Source organism: Pyrus communis, chromosome 17, assembly GCF_041283825.1.
Source record: "Pyrus communis isolate YQ-2024b chromosome 17, ASM4128382v1, whole genome shotgun sequence".
Taxonomy (NCBI): domain Eukaryota; kingdom Viridiplantae; phylum Streptophyta; class Magnoliopsida; order Rosales; family Rosaceae; genus Pyrus; species Pyrus communis.
In genome coordinates, this window is record NC_142581.1 from 10612769 (window position 1) to 10635056 (window position 22288).

The 22288-nt window shown below is 37.4% G+C and overlaps 2 protein-coding genes across 3 annotated transcripts; one reads left to right on the forward strand and one right to left on the reverse strand.

The window, feature by feature from the left end:
- Positions 1 to 1266: 1266 nt before the first annotated feature.
- On the forward strand, positions 1267 to 3372 carry LOC137709083 (ATP-dependent DNA helicase pfh1-like). Its single transcript, XM_068448224.2, has one exon. It carries the CDS (start codon positions 1534 to 1536, stop codon positions 3187 to 3189), a length of 1656 nt encoding a protein of 551 aa, XP_068304325.2. The 5' UTR covers positions 1267 to 1533; the 3' UTR covers positions 3190 to 3372.
- A 717-nt stretch (positions 3373 to 4089) lies between these two features.
- On the reverse strand, positions 4090 to 10099 carry LOC137707693 (serine/threonine-protein kinase 12). Of its 2 annotated transcripts, none has more exons than XM_088689458.1 (13): positions 9874 to 10099; positions 8863 to 9212; positions 8611 to 8685; positions 8405 to 8500; positions 8115 to 8200; positions 7857 to 7977; positions 7340 to 7419; positions 6607 to 6669; positions 6249 to 6364; positions 5767 to 5852; positions 5252 to 5373; positions 4767 to 4878; positions 4090 to 4439 (listed from the first exon to the last, which is right to left on the reverse strand). In XM_088689458.1, the coding sequence occupies exons 2-13, from the start codon at positions 9184 to 9186 to the stop codon at positions 4341 to 4343; spliced, it is 1380 nt and encodes a 459-aa protein (XP_088545584.1). In that variant the 5' UTR covers positions 9187 to 9212; positions 9874 to 10099; the 3' UTR covers positions 4090 to 4340. The 2 variants fall into 2 exon arrangements, with proteins under 2 accessions (XP_088545584.1, XP_088545583.1); XM_088689457.1 differs by lacking the exon at positions 9874 to 10099 and adding an exon at positions 9571 to 9670 and having other exon boundaries at positions 8863 to 9354.
- Positions 10100 to 22288: the final 12189 nt, after the last annotated feature.

The window sequence follows — 22288 nt, forward strand, 5'->3', positions numbered from 1 at the left end:
AGAAATGTGGAAAAAAAAGTGGGAGCAAATGATATGGCTACCTAGTTGTGAGGGTTTGGAAAAAAAAAAAAAAATTTTGTGTTCAGTTTACTATATTGTCCATAACTTTTATTTTGATTATTTTTCTTTAATTTTACTCTTTCAGTTGGTAAAAATAGTTTTGTTAATAGGTAGGTGACTCATTATTTACTACATATAATAACTCATCAGTACCTCGCTTTGGATATCTACTATCTAGGGTTTGTAATTTGGAGGAACCAGATCCTAATAGCAAGTTATCCACTATATATAGATTTAAAACCTCTTTTATAGGTAATTAATCACAATTAGCATGATATTAAAAGCTGAGATTTAATTCTTCCCAACCCTTTCAATTGATTATTTCTATGTAGCATATATATGTTGTAAATTATCAGGGTTTTTTTGGAGATATGAACCATATAGTAATCACATTCTTTCTTTCTTTTTCATTTGTATTTTATTTCTCATTTTTCCTAACAAATAACAGAAGGAATTACTTGAAATATAATACACTGTCTTCACAGATAATGGTAAAAACATATCATAATAGTTATATTTGCATTAACGTCTATAATTTTTCTTTTTTGATATATATTTTTTTAATTATGTAGAAAAAGGTATAATAGTGTTTTTATGAGTTTTTGGCAGACAAATAGTATTCTATTAATAAGTGGTATAGATAAGTGATTGTACGGGTAGAGAAATAGAACTTAGGACCTAGAGTGCGAGGATAAATATTCAAAAGCACTTGAGCTTTAAACATCTTCACTCTCAGTTTAATTGGATTTCAATACATAAGAGGTCCCTTGACAGCTTTATTAACTTGAAATTTTAGTACCAATATTTCTGTAGACATGCAAATTTCCACGTATTCTCTTGTTATTTGCTACATGATTTTTCGTGTTTACAATTTCAATTCAATAGCCTATTTTTTGTGCAATTTATTTTGAGTACTAATTATCACTCCCGTCTTTTTTCTCTGCACTTCTTTTATTTTTGTCTCTTAACTCTGTTTCCATTTATTCAATTCAAAGGCTAAAAAAACACAAAAACAAAAGCGCGTGAGAATAAAAACAGAGGGGAGAAAATAAGAAATCTAAACCAAGGTTGCTCGTGAAGCCCATAGCAACATAGGCTGCTCATGAAGCCCAAGAGACCTAAAACGAAAAGCACAAGCCCAATCTCCGCCATCCGTCACCCTCAACCAGGAGCGTTATAACATTTGCAAGAGAGAAACCCTTTCGGTCCTTTTAGAATTTGAATTTTAAACGCTTTTCTATCAGAGATAAATGTTGGAGAATGGAGATGGTGATTTGTGAGTTTGGCCGGAAAGTCCTTAAATTTCTGGCCGTCCATTTCCAGAGCACGATGTGAAAGGTAAAGCTCCAATCTTTTCTTGCTTTTCAAATCAACTGTTGCATCTGTTAGTGTTGCTAAATGCGATTATTTGAGGAAAAAGAAGCGTTTTTAGACAAAGTCCTGAGGACCCAGAAAGGAGTTTGAGTGGAAAAAATGCTGAGTGTGAAGTTTTTTGCGTATGCATTTTCTGCACAGAGAAATTTTAGCACCAAAACTAGTGGAAAAAGCATAAATTGTGTTCAAGATAAATACAAATTCAGACCCAAACCCAAAAACCCTAGAGTTAAGTGGACTGAACAGCAGAAACAAATCATATCTGCCATTTCTGAGGGGAAATCTGTGTTCATTACCGGTTCCGCGGGGACCGGGAAAACAATGTTGGTTAAGCACATTATAAAACTATTGAAGAGATGTCACACACCTTCAAAGGTTTTTGTCACGGCACCTACTGGCGTTGCGGCTTGTGCAATCAGTGGGCAGACCCTTCACTCTTTCGCCGGTATTGGTTGTGGCAATGATGATAGGGATACTTTGCTGAGTAGGGTTCTCTCGAATAAGGAGGCTTGTAGGAAGTGGTCGAAAGCCGAGGCGTTGGTCATAGATGAAATTAGCATGGTTGACGGGGAGTTGCTTGATAGTCTTGAATACATTGCAAAATACATACGACAAATTGATGAAATTTGGGGTGGAATGCAGCTTGTTGTGGGTGGGGATTTCTTTCAGTTACCACATGTAAAAACTGAGTGGAATTCAGAGAGTAAGGAATTTGCATTTGAAGCAGACTGTTGGGAATCTAGCTTTGATTTACAAGTTAATCTTACAAAGGTTTTTCGGCAGTCAGACCCTCGACTGATCAGGATACTTCAGGGTATTAGAACAGGGGAGATTGATCCTGAAGACTTGAAGTTTTTAGAAAATTCTTGCGCAGATTCTGAGCCAGATCCGTCTGCAGTACAATTCTATCCAAGGATTCAAGACGTAAATAGAGTGAATGCAAGTAGATTGGAGAGCTTGGGTAATGAACTTGTTGTTTATACTTCAGTTGATAGTGGTCACGATCCTTGGAAGAGACAGCTTGAACAGGTGATTGCGCCTAAAGAAATTGGCTTATGTAAAGATGCAAGGGTGATGCTGCTAAAAAATTTGAACACTCAGCGTGGCCTGGTAAATGGTGCTACTGGTACTGTTATGGCATTTCGTAAGACCAAAGATGTGGGATTGACAAGCATATGTGATGGTGGGCTGCTACCAATAGTTAAATTTGATTCGGGGATAATAAAGGTGATAAAACCAAAAACATGGGATGTGACAGAGGGAGATTCAGTAGTTGCTCAAAGAGAGCAGCTACCTCTCACACTGGCTTGGGCTTCAAGCATTCACAAGTGCCAGGGCATGACTCTGGACCGTCTTTACACCGATCTCTCAAAATCTTTCGGATATGGAATGGTTTATGTAACTCTTTCCCGTGTGAAAAGCTTGGAAGGCCTGTATATATCCGGTTTCCATCCCAGCAAGATTAAGGTGCACCCTAAGGTTAAGCAGTTTTATAAAAGGTTTTCTGGCGAACACGAAAAGGAGGTTGATGATAATGTCACCCAGAAAAAGTATCGTAGCAATCATAATGGTGGATGGGGAAACAAAGATGAGGAGGTTGAGAATGATAATGCCATCCAGAAAAAATACCGTAGCAATGATATCGGCAGAAAAGGAAACGATGGCAGCGGATACACATTGGAACAACTGCAGGAAGAAAATACCTGGAAAACAACTGAGACAATTTGCAGTGAGAGAGAAAAAGTTACTACTTAATCTTAGAGAGGTGTTCTAAAGTTAGCATCTGATCAAGGAAAACTCAAATTTTGACAAATATTGTCGTCTTCTTCACTTTGTTTAGTTGGTTTGTCAATTTTAACAGAGATGCAACCTCATGTGCCTGTTGCTGTGACAGCTTTCTACACTTTCGCTCAATGCAACTATGAGATTTGTTGTGCTCGTGGGAGTGCCTTCAATGTGATAGTCGATGCTTATGCGTTTGTTCGTATTTTGCGCAGCTGTGGCAAGGAGCTTATATCTTACCTTGAATGCCAGGCAAGTTTGTGTTCCGATTCCCCTTCCCCGGTTGCGTTTCTTTAGTGCTATGTCAACCCTTTTGAGTAGACGCATGATGAGGCCGTCTCCTAAGGGCTTTCCCCAGCTTTTGGCCTGGAGAAATTTTCATGGAATGAGTACACTGCTATTCATCTTACTCTAAGGGCTTTCTCCAGTTTTTGGCCTGGAGAAACTTTCATGGAACGAGTACACTGCTATTAGTGCGTCGTGCCAATCAAACAACGCCAATATGGAGAAACATTCACATGTGGATTTGTATGATTGGTCGCCGCGTGCCAAAGGAGTTGCTCACAATTTCCCCATACAATTTAGGTCCCTTCCTAATTTTTCAGTTGGTTAGCTTGGTTAGCTTGCAAAAGTTACAGCTGCAGGTCTCCTCCCAAATGCCTCTGGATTTCTAGACCAACGGCGTTGGGCATTGAAGTTGTTTAAGTCACAGGTTTCAGCGTTCAAATCAGGGCTCCAAACCATAAGCAAGCACATGGACATGCGTAAATATAACCCGTCTTCCGACGATGTGTCTGAAGACTTCACAAGTCGAGTCTTATCAGAAGAATAAACACCGTATAAAACATAAAACTGGAAAAAATTCCAAAGAGCTAACAAAATAGGGAGATTTCATTATGATTGTTTATAACAAGGAAAAAAGAAAAAAATGTTCCGGTTCGGAGAAACTCTACAAATGCTTTATGCAAGAATAGGGAGGAGTAACAGCGTCTCTCGGTCCACCTAAGAGAGAAACTCAAATCTTATGAAAGGTAAACTATCTCACAACTACTATGACAAAAAAAGCTTGAACTGTTTGGGGCAAAAAAGAGCTTAATGACTGCACGAAATACGGCTGTAGTTGTTCATCTCATTGTAGAGCAGGAAGATGAACGGCTGCTTGGACTTGTTCGATCTTTCTTCAACAAGGACTCGAGATTCTGGAGACATGTAAGTGGCGTGACCTGTGCGAAATACACAATATTACGTAAGTGTATTTAAGCAAATTGACTTGCACTTGACTCAATATATACACGAGAATAAATTTTCCAGTGTGTTGAGAGATTTTTCCAAGTACCTACTCCACATGTCATAACACAAGTGGAGCAAATAATATATTTTTCCGTATCACTCCACTTATTCTATGATATGTTGGGTACCCTCTTGAATACCGGTCACTCTGAAGAAAAAAAAACTCCACATTCTCCTGTGTGTGTGCCAACAAGAAATAATTCCAGAAGATGTAGAGGCAATCAGAAAAACGAGTTATTAAAGCAGAGAGAGAATTGAACCTTCCAGCGTCTTTTTCGAGCAAACTGGTTATTAATGTCATCCAACCTCTTAATTATTTGCTTGAATGATGGTCTCTTGAATGGGTCCTCACGCCAACACTCCTCGATTAACCTGTACACATTATACAAAAACTTTAAGTAAGCATTCTTAATAAGGAATTAACCCTGTAGAAGAGAATATGTCTGTATTTTGAGCATCGTAACAAGGCATTTTCTCTCTAAAACTTGGACATGCACAATATAACCATTTTTTGGAAAAGAGAGAAGAAAAAGTACAAAGCTTTTCCTATCAGGATCGCTTTTTGGTTTCAAGAATTAAGGAGCCAAAACTGCCCAGAAGACGTGTCAAAAAACTTGTCTCCAGTACCACAGTAACTCTTTGGGACCATAATACATCATTATAACGAACAAAAGATTGGCTAGATATAAAGGAAAATGACACTTCATATATACAGAACAAGATCAAATGTATGGAAACAACTTACTCCTTCAATCCGTGTGCATAATGCTTTGGTGGCGCTCTAAATGGTGGGCGCTCATTTGCAACATATGCTTTAGGAACTTCCGTTTCTGGCTTTGTAGAAAATGGTATGCAACCTTCAATCATCTGGAAAATAACATAACATTTTTTTTCAATTATTAAAACTTTTTCTCTGATCATCAAGAATAAACCGCCTCTTAACTGGAAAACATTAATACAAATCAATTCAACTGAGTGCTGGATTAATACAGGACATTCATTAACATGAAAATTTCCAGTAAGGGTATACCACACATGAAAGAAGTCCATCCCATATACAACAATACAAGTTAAAAAACTGGATATTAGGATGAATTTACAAACATATTGCAAGAAGATAATGTATGGAGAAATACCCTATATAACAGCTATATGTAGTTACTGCAATATCGTTAGCAATGGGGGGTGGGTGGGTGTGTGCGTGAGAGAGAGAGAGAGAGAGAGAAGGGAGGGGGGTACGGACAAAGAGAGAAAGAGTACCTCTTGCAAGATCAAAGCAAACGAAAAAACATCCACTTTGGTATCATATTCTTCATTTCTGTAAACCTCTGGAGCCACATATCTCCCTGTACATTAGAGATGTTATTATATCAGTAACAGGAAGACATGATGATGGGAGCTCAGTCTACAGTCTATAATCTAAATTGAAATAATTACATGTTTACAGAACCCTAAGCCTTAATCCTGTTATGCCTAACATTCAAGGCAAAGACACAGCTTCTACAGCTTTAAGTGAAACACCGGAACCTAAATGGGGATTTTACTGGGGTTAGCTACCCATGCAGTAAACTAAAGCAGTATCCACTCTCTCAGCTCAAGTTAGGAAAAAATTCATCTAGCCTAGCTGGGTTTATTTCTTAGTAAAGGTCAAAATTGATCAGATGGCTACGTAGTTTTACACACAAAATAGCATTGATCAAAGAAATGAAGAATGAAAACTTTTTTAAAAGCAGGTAACATACAAGTGTCTTGACTTGTCACAGGTCTGTCTTCTTTAACTGTATTTGCAACTTTCAGTAGCTTGCTCACCCCAAAGTCTGCAACTTTCAGATGCCCCGAATCATCCCGCAATATGTTTCTGTTATCTTACTCACGAACAATTAAGAAACTATCAAAAGTTTCAATCATTTAGTTATTGATAGCACATGATCATTGCTACATTTAAGCATGATGCTTTATATGCTAGGCTAAGAGGAACAAACCCCCGATCGCTTATTTATGAGTCAGAGTAGATATAAATTATGTTGGTATACATCTATTTCTCTACTAGCAAAAATAACAGCAACAATAAACATAAAGAGAAAGAGTGCGAGAGCATACGAGGGCTCCAGGTCTCGATGAATTATGGCTTCAGGTTTATGCTCATGCAAGTAATTCATACCCCTGCAGTGTAATTCAGTACAGTGCTCATTAAGATAAAAGAACACATGCAATGAATACTCGGTTATAACATGTAGCAATCATCCACCTCCCACCACTATGAATTTTAAAACACAAAAGTTCATTTAAATACTGTTTCCGTTGATCAAACAAAGATAAGCATGACCCAGTAAATAAATGGTAACACCAAAACTAAACCAACTGGGTTTCCAATCCCAGTCAATGATATAACCAATATTTGAATTCCCACCCCAGAAATTCTCTAGCTCTACATGGATCTAGAGTTCGCAATTCAATGGGATGTGTCCATAGGGACAGTAATCCTCAGAGGTAATGCCAATTAAGCAGCTGACCTTATGATTTTTCAACTGCTGACAACTCCAAAAAAAAAAATTGTCCCGCATAAAACAAAGGAAATCCAGGAACTTGGGATGATATGTTTCAAGTCAGGTAACCTATTTCAGAATAATGTAGGAAATTACATTTGCAGTAAATTATTCAAATCATTCAAAGAATATGCCTCAAGTTCCCCACAAGAAAGGTAATCAAACTCCAAATTGATGATACAGCATGGAAACATCAGATGATTCAGATCCCATGTCAAGATATGGCATTTTTGATGTTCACCAAGAAAACTTGCAAACAAATTCAGAGTACAAGCAACTTGACTGACCTAGCAATGTCGAGTGAAAACTTTACTGCTGATGGTGGTTTTAATGCACCTTTCCTTTTAAGATACGCACGAAAATCTCCCTGCAAAAGTAAAAATAGAAGCTCAGATGAAAAAGAAGATCAACAAATATGTTGCATTTTTACAAATATTGTCTGATGCTAAACAAACACATAATACATTTGTCTCATTTTGTTTGTCCTACAATCTACAGTGTGTCAATGGTCCATTAATGCCCCTTCTCTTTTTGTAACTTCAACGCAATCCAACAGTTTAGGCATTTAAAACTCTAAGTCATCTACCAAAAGTCACACTTTTTGGCATTATGCTGAAGGGCCTAATTGTATACTAATCCATCACTTGGCCTTTCACTGGGTACTAAAGTATCACTTATCCAAATTATAACAAGTCAACATCAAATACTCAGATGCAAAATAATGAAATGTGGAAGACGTAGGAATGAATGATGATATTAAATGAAAGACATAAAGCAAAATTCCATTCACATGTTTCAATTGACCTTGGATAGATATTCTATGACAATCATCATTGGACTGCTTTGTGTTACAGCCCCCAAAAATTGGACAACGTTTGGATGCCGTATCTTCTGAAGTAGAGCAAGCTCATCCCTGAATGCATTTCTGAGATTCCATTGAGCCAATTAAAACTCCAGCCAAAAAGAAAGACTTGAGACCTTTTAATTCATTATCTCAATTACAACAAAAGTCAAGTAGTGATAAAAGTTCACACAAAAATTGATGCATAAAGACAAACGTACACTTTATCTTCATCAGCAAATACTTTCTCCCCAAGCGTTTTAACTGCAACTTGAATTCCACGCCATGATGCAATACGATAGGTTCCCTGACATACATTTCATTTGCAATCAAAGATCAATATCACCATTAAACCGTCCTACTTAACTCCTCCATCAATACCAATCCATACTCAACTGAATAAGTTATCCCAAGCTCATTCGTTGTGTCATAGTAAACTTGAATTAGACCTCAAAAAACAAAACAAAAACGAACACCCATGCGATAGGACCTTTCTTCAAATGAGACTTACCTTGGTTATCTCGACACTATTGGAGAAATCAAGCTCATCAGGATTAATCTCGTATTCGGGGACTTCCCGTGAGTTCTGGACATGCATTGGAGCCATCTAATTTTTGCAAAAACCACAAAATAATTAATTTTTAGAAAAGAAAGAAGCAAAAGAAGCAAACTTTGCACAACCAAACAATAATAGATGACATAAACTCCAGTAAATACCGGAGGTTTAGCACCGTAATCCTCCAAAAGTTTGATCACATCATCGTTTTTGTAATAAATTGCATCTGCAAGAGGCTGTTCAACAAATAAATCAGTCACAGAGTCACTACACTGTTAGTAACCTATACATACACACATATATATACATACACACACATATACATACACACACTACTAGAAACCTATACATACAACAGATATATATACAGACGAACGTAGAAAAGTGACAAAATTTGCAGTGAAATTGCTTACCGTGCTGCCCCAACAGTCATGCGGGTCGACCTCGGCGCCTCTTTGGAGCAAGAGCTTGACGACGTCGGTTTGGCCCTGGCAAGCGGCGACGTGGAGGGCGGTGCGGCCGTCGATGTCACTGAAATTGACATTGGTGCCAGAGTCGAGGAGCTCTCGAATGGCGTCCAAGTCGCCCTCGTTGGCCATGTACATGAGCCGTACCCGCGGGTCAACCGGCTCGGGCGTCACCGAGTCGTCCCGGTCCGGCGCAAGCGAGGACTGCTTCAGCAGAGTGAAGCGGGGCCCTCCTGCTGGTTGCTGCTGTTGCTGTGGCACGGGTTCCATGTGTGGAGAAGGAGAATTGGAATTGGCTGTGAATGAGAGGAGTGAGAGAGTCAGAAAACCAACAAGATACTAGAGGGGAGGGAGGGAGAGAGAGAGAGAGTAGGTGGGATTGGAAAGGGAAAAGAATAAAGTAGGGAGGACTTGAGCAGGACTGGAGGGACTTGGTCGCTAAAAAAGAGATATTTTCTAGTTTGAAAAATCTATTGTGACTATTCTTTTCGACTATAAGCTTTGGAACCATCCGTTACGATATATAAAAATCAGTCGATTTGAAAAGTTTGTAAGAAATGAAATGTCACAATATTTTTTTTCGGGCCGAAGAAGCAATGTCACTCGATCATTATCAAACTGACTGCAATCTTTTTCTGTCCGTGAGGATCCCACCGCTAGCTAGCTGCTTCCTAAGGTGTAGGCGGAGTCTAGAATTTGTTTTTCTCTCTTTCTTGAGAGAAATTTTTCTAGGTGATGGCATATTAACTTACGTGGGTTCCCAACCAATGAAACATTGTGTCAATGTTATTGTTGAAAATAAAAAATTTGTCACGTTTTGCTATTTATGATAGACATTAAATAAATTGGTCAACAAAATTCTTAATATATCCTTAACATAATAGTTGAAAGAGAAAGATGTCAGAAAACTCTTCGACTTCCTTCTGCCACGCCGACCACCCACCCTAAATCACTCACCCACATCGCCGCCCTGTGATTCCACCGGCGACACCTTTCTTCCTCTTTTTGTTTCTCCTCTTCTCTCTCGCTCTCTTCTACCCTATGAGAAACCACCCACCTCCATCGACCCAGATTTGTCGTCTTTGACCTCCGATTTTATGATCTGATGAATTTTCAGCGTTCTTTGTGTCCTTCTCAGGAGGAGCGCAAAAAAGAGGAAGAAATATTGAAAACGAAATAGAAAGGGATAGAGACGTGTAGGGAAGGAAGGGATGGGTGGGAGTGGGGGTTGGACTGTACTGGTATTCGGGAGGGAGTCGACCATTGCTTTTAATTGTTTTTTTTTCTTTTTTGTTAATTGTAAAAAGAGTATTGTTATGTCAAGAATACAGGTGTTAATAGGTTATTAACGGGGAACACCACCTGTCATGCTGAGGTGTGTGTTCCAGTCACATAGAAAAATTTCTCCTTTCTTGACTAGAAGAAGCATGAGTGGGGCCACCACCCACCAACCCATTACTTAGCTACAATAGATCGAATCTAGATTCTCGTCGGATCTTCTTTGTGAGGATTCTGAAAATTAATGAATCGTGTCCGTTCATCGTACATCATGCGGTCATAAATTATTTTAAATATTTTTATTTAAGATTAAACACAAACAGTACCTGATAAAAACTGACCGCAAGATTTATGGATTCTCACCAAAAAGATTCGAGATGATCCTGTTGGCAATGGGTCGGGTTTCTTTTATATACGTCTTTTGATAATTATTTAAATATTTATTTTTTTAAATAGAAAACAAATTGCCTCTTAATTAAAAAGTTATAATAAAAATAAACGGGTCCTTGTTGTGGCTTATTTTATCTGATAGAAAGAGTTGGGAGGGAGGTATTTGTAGGGCTGTGTAGAGGATTTAAGCCTGACTTAAAATATTTTAGACCCACCAAACTGTTATATTTTAAACTTTTTTTTTTTGTTTTTTACTTATGATCTAACGGTTGTGATCAAATGAGATCAAATTTAATAATAAAAAAAATAAAAAATCTAACAGCCCAAAATTAAATCTGTCTAAAATAATTTTAATTTAATTTAATTTAAAACTTTATAAATACCTATGTACTTGTATGTTTTTTAATTACTTATCAGAATTTAATTATTTTTTTATTAAAATGTTCATAAAAATAAATTAGGATAATCTACATAAATTTTATTTTCAAAAAAGTTACTGAAAAAAAAAATTAGGCTAAAATAATTATTTAATAATCTCGAGCTAAAATTTTAAGCCATAAAGGTTGGAGGAGAAAAGCAGTTTCTGGGTTATGGCTTAAATTTTGAAGCTTTATCCCCAAGGGTTGGAGACAGTCTAAGGAATACAAGTTCTAATAGAAAAAAAAATAACTAGTATCAAATCTAATATAGGATGTACATAATCACACTTAAATACAATGTTTATAACACTCTCCATTGAGTGTGTAAATACTCAAGTAGATTTGACATCATGTAGAGTTAAGGAAGTCGACTCGTCGGGACTTATTCTAGGAACGAGCTATTCTCAAAGTAAAGTAGGAACTTGCATATGGAACTAAGTCTCACAAAAAACCTTATGGCTATGGTAAAACCCAAGTAGGAACAAAACCCATAGTCTAAGAAAAAATGCATGAGTAATGCAAAGTCAAATGAAATGTCTATGAGACGTCACCAGGAATATGATCAACCTAAAGTGGGTGTCTTGTCAAAACCTCATTAGGTAGTAAAAACCCAGTGGGAAAAATGCTCTTAATCGTAGGGAAAATAGTACATTAAGATCAAATAAGTATACTCCAGGATATTCCCTTTGAGTTCGACATAATTCCAAAGATAACTAACAATGTTACAACTCAGAAAGTTTATGTATACCTATTCCTTGAACAAGCTTCTGAAACGTCGCCTTTGGTAGTGATTTGGAAAGAGATCGACCAGATTGTCTTGTGAACGGATTTGCGTGACTTCAATCTTCTGATACTCTTGCTGTTAATGTGAAAAGAAGAACTTCAGCGCAATGTGCTTAGTGTTGTCTCATTTGATGTAACCTTTCTTAAGCTGTTCAATGGATACTGCATTATCTTCATAGATCATCGTCAAGACGTCAATGACGAGGTAAAGATTGCAGGAGCTTCAAATATGGCCCACAACTGCTCTCAGCCAAAAACATTCCCAAGTAGATTCGTGCTAAGGTCTGTATAGTTGACCTCTAAGATATTGCAGTGCCTCAAACTGTAAAGACATAACCCGTTTGAGAGTACGCCTTGTGCAAATCAGATAAGTATCATGCGTCGGGATAACCAACAGGACGATAATTGACTTTAGATAAGGGGATACGACATCACTCGAGGATCCGTATAGATAGAACATGCCCAGATTCGTAGTACCCTTAATGTAATGAAATATGTCTTTAACACCAGTCCAATGTTTAGGTGTAGGTACTTTACTCTATCTTGCCAAAAGATTAACAGTGAAGGAGATGTCGGGTCTAGTGCATTGAGTTAAGTACAATAAAGCGCATATCGCACTTAGATAAAGAACTTCCGATTCTAAAATCTCTTCATCATCCTCTTTCGGACGGAAGGGATCTCATTTTGCATCTAATGATCGAATGACCATATGAGTACTCAAAGACTTCATTTTATCCTCATTAAAATGGCACAACACCTTATGGGTGTAGTTCGATTGATGTACTAAGATTTCATTCGAACGGTGCTCTATCTTGAGACCGAGACAATATCGAGTCTTTCCTAGATCTTTCATCTCAAATTTTGACTTCAGGTGCACGGTAGTTCCCTCAAGCTTTTCAGGAGTTCCGATGAGGTTAATATCGTCGACATAAACTACAACAGTCGTAAAATCAGAATGTGACTTCTTAATGAACACGCAAGAGCATAATTTGTTGTTCACTTATCCTTGACTATCAAATACTTACTCAGATAGTTATACTACACTCTTCTGGATTGCTTCAAACTGTATAGTAAACACCTCAACGCATTGAGAACGTGTTCCAGGGTTTGGAACTATTTGATCTAGTTAAAGTAAATCCTTCATGAACTTTCATATAAATTTTCATATCAAGATCCCTATAGAGATACGCAGTTACTACGTCCATCAGCTGGATGCTCAGTTTTTCGAAAACTACCAAACTGATAAGGTAGCGAAAAGTAATCACATCCATAACGGGTGAATAAGTTTTATCATAATCAATCCCGGGGCGTTGTGAGAAGCCTTACGCAACAAGGCGATCTTTGTAACACATAATTTCATTCTTTTCATTACACTTCCGAACAAAAATCCACTTGTAGCCAACGAGCTTCACATGTGAAGGAGTAGAAGCTACGGTTCCGAACACCCAAGCGAATCGAGTTCGATTTGGATTGCTTGTTTCCAGTTTGACCAATCAGTTCTATGTCAATATTCATCAACAGAAAGGGGTTCAATGTCATCGCTCAACATGATCTCAATAGCTATTGCATATGCTAATACATCATCGATGATCATCTTATTTCTACACTAAACATCATTCAAGCTAGCATAATGGACCAAAATCTCTCAATTCTTGGAAGTGGATTCGTCTCTTCAAGGACACTTCCGTAATATAGATTTTCCTCATGAGTTGGATAGAATGAGTAGGTGACAGTCAGATTCACGGTAAGCTCAACAGCCTGTGATGTGGGTTTTCTTTTCCAGGGGTATGAATCATTTTGAACCAAGAGGTCTGCCATGCTTTTATGTAGGGGTAGAGGATTGGCTAGCCACTAATGTAAGTGGATCGGCCAAATTGACGTCCCAAGCCTTTAGGAGGGAAGTCCGTCATACATTGGTACATCTATCTTTGCAGATACATTCGCAGCTAGAATATATGATCTTCTCACTCGTGCTAGATCTGTGAAAGCATCTGACATGCTCTGAGCTACGCTCTGAATATCTAATTTACGCTGCACTTCAGTTTCAGACTGAGTTGTGCAGGATCTAAATGAGATAAAATGGGAGTCGTCCACAATAATTCGCATCGCTCTTCAGAAACGGTGACGTTCTTATCTCTCTCTAACGACGGGAGGACTGTCTCATAGAAGTGATAATCTGAGAAACGAGCGGTAAAAAGATTGCATGTCAAAGGTTCTAAGTAACGAATAATTGAAGGAGAGTCCTATCCGACATAGATTCCTATCATTCGCTGAGGCCCTATTTTTGTACGTAAGGGTAGCGAAATGGCATATAGACTGCAAAACAAAAAACACACAGATGCAATATGTCTGGTTCGTATCTAGTAGCCAACTGAAGGGTGTTATTTGGTTGGGTTGCAACAGGCCTCAGATGGACCAACATGATTATATGCAATATTGCATGGCCCTAAGCAGCGATCTCGAACTTGGTACGTATGACCAACGATAGAGCAATCATTTGTAAGCGCTTAATGAATGCCTCTGTCAAGCCGTTGTGGGTGTGAATATAGGGTACTGGATGTTCAACTTTAACCTCAACCGACATGCAATAGTCATCAAAAGTTTTAGATGTGAATTCTCCAGCATTATCCAATCGAATATATTTGATTTGATAATCTGGGTGGTGAACCTTGAGCTTGATAACATGAGCCAATAGTTTAGAGAATATAGCATTTCTTATGGACAACAAGCACACATGTGACCAACGTGTGGAAGCATCAACCAAAACCTTAAAATATCTAAATGGTCAGCAGGGAGGGTGAATCGGTCCACAAATGTCCCCATGAATCATTTGTAAAAAAATAGGAGGATTCAAACGAATTTTGTCATAAGAAGGCTTAATAATAAGTTTTCCCATAGAGTCGGTTTGACATATGATTCCTTGAATCGAACCTAAACTTCGAGTTAGTGGATGCTCATGTGAAGATTTGAGGATACAACACATTATTTTTCATCCAGGGTATCATAAATGATCATGCCAAAGTGTAATTTCGTGCGTGGTCCCTGAGGTAAGGCCGACCACATAGTGGCTCTCTATAGGGTGTATGGTTGCAGTATACAAACCATTCGGGATACACTCAATCTTTTCTAGAATACGCTGCTGGCCATATTCGTAGAAAGTAATGCACATAAATTCAACTCCATTTTAGACATAAATTTCAGCATGGTAATTATTATCTCCAAGTTTTTGAAACTCAACAATGTTCTTCCGGAATGTGGAGAATAAAGTGCCTCATCAATGGTCAAGATTGTACCATATGACAACATTATATATGCCTTACCGTATCCTTCGATCAAGTTGGATGGGCCTGAAAAGGTTGTCAAAGGTGCATTCTTAGGTATGAAGTTAGTGAAATAGATGCGTTCACGTAAAACAGTGTGCGTGGTTGCACTATCTGGCAAACAACTAACTTTCCCACTAGTCATACCTAGAAATAAAAATTAATTTGAATCAGTCACATGCATAAAAGTTCTAAAACAAATATCCTTCAAAATAATTTAAGTATTCAAGAACGGTAATTAAAAACTTAATATCCAAAAATGAATCACCAACAAATAATCTAAACATAAAGGAAATTGTTCAAACTTAAACCAAAAACAGGATGGTTCAACCACTAGGTGGAATTCGGCCACCAGGGTTCAAAAATTCAACTAAAAATAGTTCATGTCTAAGATTTTAATCTTCCATAGGGGTAATAGCCTCCTAAAAGTTAGAAACCACCATCTTGGTACTCTCCGATTCATCCACTTGCATAAAGTTTGATTTAAACTTCTTACGATTAGAATGATATTTAGCTACAACCTTCTAGGAACACGACAAACACTGGACCAATGATCATTTAAACCACGACGGTAGCACATGTTCGCGTCCATAATGTCAAGTGTTTTGCCCTTATTCTTGAAGTTTGGGACCTTGGGAACAAGGTTAGGGCGTTTCTGGGCTCAGTTTCCTTCTTTAGATGGGCCTTGCCTCTGTTGACCTTAACAGAATGACTTTTGGCCACCCCTACCACGCATATGTTAGCATTTTGGGTGTTGATTTGTGTTATAGTGTGTTTCAGGTGCATCAATCAGCCGAGTATGTCGAGCTTGATGATTTTTCATCAACAACTGATTTTGCTTTTCAGTAAGAAGTAAAACAAAGATCAAATCCAAAAACTTAGTGAACTTATAAGCCCTATATTGTTGTTGTAGGACAATATTGGTAGCAGAGAAGGTCAAATAGGTTTTCTCCAGGAGATCCTATTCAGTCAAGTTCTCATTACAGAACTTGAGAAGTGATCAGATTCGACAAACTTCAAAATTATATTCATTCATAGACTTAAAGTCTTGGAAGCACAGATGCTGCCAGCCGTGTCTTGCTTCAGGTAAGAATATGTGATTTTGGTGATGGAAACGATCAGCCAAAGTGAGCCAAAATGTTTGTGGATCTTCCTCAGCAAAGTACTTGGTCTGCAGAGCATCATGATTTTGTCTTCAAATGAAAATCATGGCAGTGGCTTTCTCAGCTTTGCCAACTGGGTTGTCCGTCTCATCTTTAATGGCGAAACACAAATTCTTTGCGATGAGGTGGAGTTTCACATCTTAGACTTACTTGAGGGAGTTTCTTCCAGAGACCTCTAAAGCGGTGACATTGAGTTTGTTCAAATTCGACATGTCCCTATCACAAAACAAATGGACAAGAATGTGGTTAGTGTAATGGAGAAAAAAATCAATTCATCACATAAGAGTAGAACATTCAAGTTCTAATAGACATTTATTGGTTTAAATTTACATGAAAAAACTTCGGGTTTTCATGGGTGATGTTTTTAATGAAAACTTCATGTTTTCAAACAAAGCATGTTTTTAGAAAATTCGGGTTTTGAAAGAATTATGAACTTTAGGTTCATATGTTCCTATAAAAAAAATATATATATTTATACAGAAATATGCAAATTGATCTTCAGGTCTAGAATTATATTTGAATTAATTATTTGGACTTGGGGCCAAAATCAAAGTGTGGGTGAAAATTATAAAACCAAATTGTTTAAAATTAAAAAAAAAACAATTAAGCTTAGGGCCTAAAAACATGGGCCAAAGCCCACAGATGAGCTGAGCAAGTAATGGTCGTGTGGCTTAGGCATAAATGGGGCTAGGGTAAACAGGTGTGGGCTACATGCCCAGTAGACCAGAGGCCCATATAGGTGTGGATCAAGTGTGACATGATGCGGTGCACCGATTCTCCAGTAACGAGTTGGGAGCGTGTGTGTGTGGTTACACGGATGCACCAACCAGAGGTTGGGATCCAGTGTGACACAGTGCAAGTGCACTGATGCACCAGTTGCAGGATAAGATCTGGTGTGACGTTATGCACAAGAACACCATAACCCAACGGGCTGGTGTCATATAGGCTTAGGGTGAGTACCAATGGGCCTGGGTTTGTAGACCCAAGAAAAAAACTTTTCTTCAAATTATTGTTGTAGGGCGAGATAAGTCCAGGCCTAAAGAGTTGTGGGTCAGACCAAACACAAATCCCCAGCTATGCTAGGTGTACGCATCAAAGGAGATAACTGGCGGCCATGTCTGGGTTTAGAGAACTCGGGGCGAGCCACATGGGTCAATGATGACCATGGTGGTGAACAGAGAAGGTTAATCTCAACGTTCAAGAACTAAACCCTAGATATTTCAAATCAGATTTCAACAAATTTCGATGAGATTCAAGTGAATCTCGATCCAATTTTCGTCGGGGATGACTTCTAGTCATCGGTGATAGTGACCAAAGGCTCGGGGCGATGGCTGCAGGCCATGCTCGTGGTGGTCATGGACAAGGACGCCATTAATAGCGTCGGATTTTTCTGGGTTACAAACTCGGAGCTTTTGGCTGCATGGCTTGGTTCACTCAGCTCAACTCAGGGAGCCTAATATATTTTTCAAACTTTTTTTTTTAAATTTCCAAATTATAATTCAATGCATATTCAACATATAATTCACGGCATGAGCAGATATTTGATGTAATTCATAGCAATATCAATTTACTTAATTTGCCAATTTTGGATATAATGCGTACACAATTTATATAGAATCTAAAATTTGGAAAACGTAAAGTTAGGTCATGCATTATGGTGAATGTTGATGCTATCAGGGCTGCAAAAATATTGAGATAAAAACCATTGTTTTGGAAGAATCTGATTGCGTGATGATATTGATGAACTGGTTTGATGCAGAAAACTTCCACGTCAGATTCCTAAGCGCAGGGGTATGAGTGTGTTAATAATGTGCTATGGCTTATTTTATCTAACAAAGAGAGAGAAAGTACATGACATAGAGAGAGTCAGGAGAAAGATGTGTTTATAGGGTTGTGTAGAGGATGTGTTATACCCCTTACGCAGTGCCTTTGTTTATAGTAATAAAGGAGGGAAGAATCCTTCTCCTCTAAGGAATATAAGTTCTAATATGGAAGAATAACTAGTATCAAATCTAATCTAGGATTTACACAATTACACTTAAATACAATGTTTATAACATCCCTTAGTTTGTAAAAATTGACTTTTTTGTTTTCTTTGTCAAACGATAAATTTTGTAAGATTAAATGTTAAATTAGTCGCTGATGGGGTTTGAATCTTCATCATCAAGCAATGGCTCAACTCCTTTTGTGAAGTCTAGAGTTATTTGTTTGGCTTTCCTTATCAAAAGTTGTAAATGATACCACACTTGCTCGTAGATTGTTTTAGTTCTTAAAACTTTGTTATGGGTTTCTTTTGCTGGATTATGCGTTCAATGGCATTGATTGAAAGACAATCATCAGCACTAAAGGTTTGTTCATGCACATGCATTTCATGTTTAACTTACTGATGCATTTTGACTAGTGACCTTGTCTCGTTAGAATCTCTCGATGTTGTCCAGCTAGCTGGGCATGCAATTTAAGACAGCCTACGTGGATTGACTGCTACCTTTTAGACGAGATTGAGCTTTTCACCATTGATCTGCTCGGATTGCTTGTACACTTGACAAGTGTCTCTTTGTACTTTGTTTGCAGCAATCAAAGGTTTTTGTTATAATAGGGTTAGAGGATTTCATTTCCTCTTTAGAGAAAAAATTTATAATTTTGAGAGGGTTTGTTTTTCCTCTTCATCTCAGATCTCTCTAGGAGCATTAAACATTTTTTTCTGGGTAATCTTCTTCTTTGAATATTTATAAGTCATTCTCTGCAAATGCTTGTTTAAAATCTTATTATTTGCTCATTTGTTTTGGCTAGGAAATTTTACATTTTCAAAGAATGTTTTAAAACCTTGGGTTGCCTCTTGTGTTCTTCATTAGAAACCCTATCTACAAAACCAAGTTCTTCAAGTTTCAAATCTTTAAACTTACCGTTTTGGATTCTCATTGGTTTATTCTTTCAATGGTTTGACCGAAGAAAATGACTAGTTGTTGAATCCAAATTTTATATGCATATCATAACATCATATCATTTCGTGATTTGAGTTTATATCGGTGCCACAAGGTGAAGAGCTCAAGAGGAGATGCCATTTCATGAAGACTGAAGGAGTTCATCTCGTGTAAGGCAAGGTTGCACGAAGGTAAAGCTGTTCTGTATATAGGAATCTAAGAATTGAGCTAGTGTGGTCATTGTATGAACCTTGTTTACACTAGTGGATTGGATTTAGTGGAGAGTCCCCCTTTTTTTAACCCAGATCTGGTTTTTTCTAGCCAAAAACTTCTTGTGTTCTTTATCTCTTAAACTTGTACACATATCTTATTTACTAACATATGTTTCATGCATCCTACAGGTTGTTATTTGATACGTGTTTACAACTAAGTTTACACTGCATATTATGAGCAATGAATTGAATTGTCATTGACTAAGATAACTTGTAGTGAACTAAGTTTGATTCATAGATTTGTGTTTGATTAACTGACGAATTTGTACTTAGTTGACTGATGAGTTTGACTAATCAATCCAGCATACTTTGTTTCATAATTGTTTTGTCATTATTGTTTGCATAATGAACTGATATCAAAATGTGTTTCAAGTTTAGGAATTATTGTTGCTAAACTAATCTAGGTAAACTCTGATTAGTTGGACATATTGGTTAGTTAGGATTTGTTATTGCAACTGCTCTTTAAATTAATGACTAACTTGTAACTAGTTGACTAGCTCATCTGACTAGTATATTGTGCAATGTTAAATTTTTATTTGCAGGATATTTTGCCTGGTACCAATATATTCTGCCTGGTACCAATTTCAATTGGTATCAGTGCCTTGATCTAAATATACATAGAGTGATCTCTGGGAGTTATTGGTATTAGGTGGAATCTCATTATGGATTGTGACTGAATTGTTGATTCATCTAATTTTCCTTCCTTATTCGATGTAACAAATTACGCTGCTTGGAGTGAGAAGTTTCAAATATTCTTCGATGCTCATGGTTTGATTGCCCTTGATTCTTTTACTCTTAATATGAAAGATGCAGACGGGAAAAAAATGAAGGATGTTGCTTTCCAAGGGGTTCAATAAGCTAAAGCTAATGTGAGATCAAAAGATCTATCTCTTGAAGATGATTTGGCTTTATTTGTACAAACAATTTAGAATGACTCTCAAGAACAAAGGAAGAGATATCAAAAGAACTAGAGACTCTTCGAAAGATCCAAAGTTTCATTCATAAGAAAATAAGTCTTTTGACAAAAAACAAGCAAAACTTTTCAATCTTAGAGATATAACATCTTTGAGTGAGCCTGGATCATGCTTCACTTGTGGTAGAGCTGGTCATTGTGCTGATGTATGTGCCAATAACTTAAAAAAAAACCAATTTATAGAGGAGATAAAGTTAAGACAGAACCTTCAAGTGATTGTAAGAGTAAGCACTCTTAACAATCTAACCAGTCATCTGATAATGAAGTACAAATTGTTGCTTTTGTTTCTTAAGTGGAAGAAGGCCAACTTAGTGTTGATGAACGTGTGTTGGATAATCATTTGGAGGTGACTTATGATGTTTTGTGTATCAATCATGACTCTTTTTTTATGAAACTTGTGTTGCTAAAGTGGATAATGTTAAGTTGTCCAGAAAAGTCTGTAAGCTGCAGAAACAAAATGAGTCACTCCAACTTGTTGGAATGAAATTGGGTGAAAAAAATTTATTTCTCTTGGGGCTTAAGTCAAGTTTCTAAACGACAGAGGCTCTACGCTCAAGTTGTTGCTGCCCTTGACGCTCAAGTTTAGGACTTAAAGAAATCTTAAGAAAACATGCTAAATCAAGTTCATGTATTGAAGGCCAACAATGTAATGTACCATGAGATAAACTTGACGCAGTTAACCAAATTGAAAAAAGCTAACAACATGGTCATTCAACTAATTATTGGAGCTGAAAAGGTTGAAAAAATGTTCGAGTGCTGGAAAGCCATATGGTGATAAAAGTGGTCTTGGTTATGTTGAAAGTATTTAAGCTCTGTGGTTACTGAGACAAAGTATGTAAATGAATCAAAGCTTGTGGCAACTGAAGTCAATCCTAGTCCGGTGAGAAGATTCTTTCCTACATGTCATCACTATGATGAAGTGGGTCACATTCGACCAAGGTATTGGCTGCTTCAAACTGGAAAGAATGACACCTTGGATGGTCAGGTTGATGGATTAGTCGTTAAAGCTAACAGAATTTCACAACTTGTTCAATCATCTAGTTGGAATCATCTGAAGCCAAGCTCTAAACGGATTAAGAAAGTTTCTGATAAATGTCTTGTGATACTCAACGCACTTTCAATTACCAAACTGAATGTACTGTCATTTCTCATCATATAACTAGAAGAAAAAAAAAAATGCCTTTTTGTCTTTTGCTCCCTTTAATGGTGGTGATGTTGTGTTTGGTTATGGGGGACAAGTCTCAATTAACTAAATAGGGTGCTGTCAATATTATTGATTTTCCTCAGCTAAAGAATGTCGGATATGTAGATGCGTTGAAGTCAAGCCTCATCAATATTAGTTAGTTATGTGACAAAATAGCTGATGAATTGTATTCATCCAAAAGAGATTGTCAGATTGTCGATAAAATTGGAAAGAATATGCTTATCTTCCTAAAGTCCAAAGACAAATGTTACATCCTTAATGCTTCTAAAATTGGTAAATCTTCATTATTTAACCAAGCAATTGATAAAACAAGTGCGTTGTTTCATAGACGATTTGGTCATGTGAACATCAAGGATCTACATAGATTATCCAAGAAAAAGGTTGTTAGGGGGTTGCCACATCATTTTATCTCTGACTCTTGTGTTTGTGGATCATGGTTTTTGGGGAAACAAACTAAGGTGTCCATCAAGGAATTGTCAAACATTGGAACATCCATGCCTCTTCAGGTAATACATATGAATCTCGTTGGTCCAATTCTACCTCCATCTGTGAAGAGAAACAATTTATGTCTACTAATTATGGATGAATACTTTATGTTCACCTGAATGTGCTTCTTGAGAGAAAAATCTAACATTTCACGTCAATTTCT

Coding starts and splice junctions, on each gene's coding strand:
- LOC137709083 (XM_068448224.2), top strand. CDS start 1,534: ATGCTGAGTGTGAAGTTTTTTGCGTATGCATTTTCTGCACAGAGAAAT.
- LOC137707693 (XM_088689458.1), bottom strand. CDS start 9,186: ATGGAACCCGTGCCACAGCAACAGCAGCAACCAGCAGGAGGGCCCCGC. Junction 6,365..6,606: donor CATCGAGACCTGGAGCCCTC/GTATGCTCTCGC, acceptor GTAAGATAACAG/AAACATATTGCGGGATGATT. Junction 5,853..6,248: donor TGTGACAAGTCAAGACACTT/GTATGTTACCTG, acceptor TCTAATGTACAG/GGAGATATGTGGCTCCAGAG.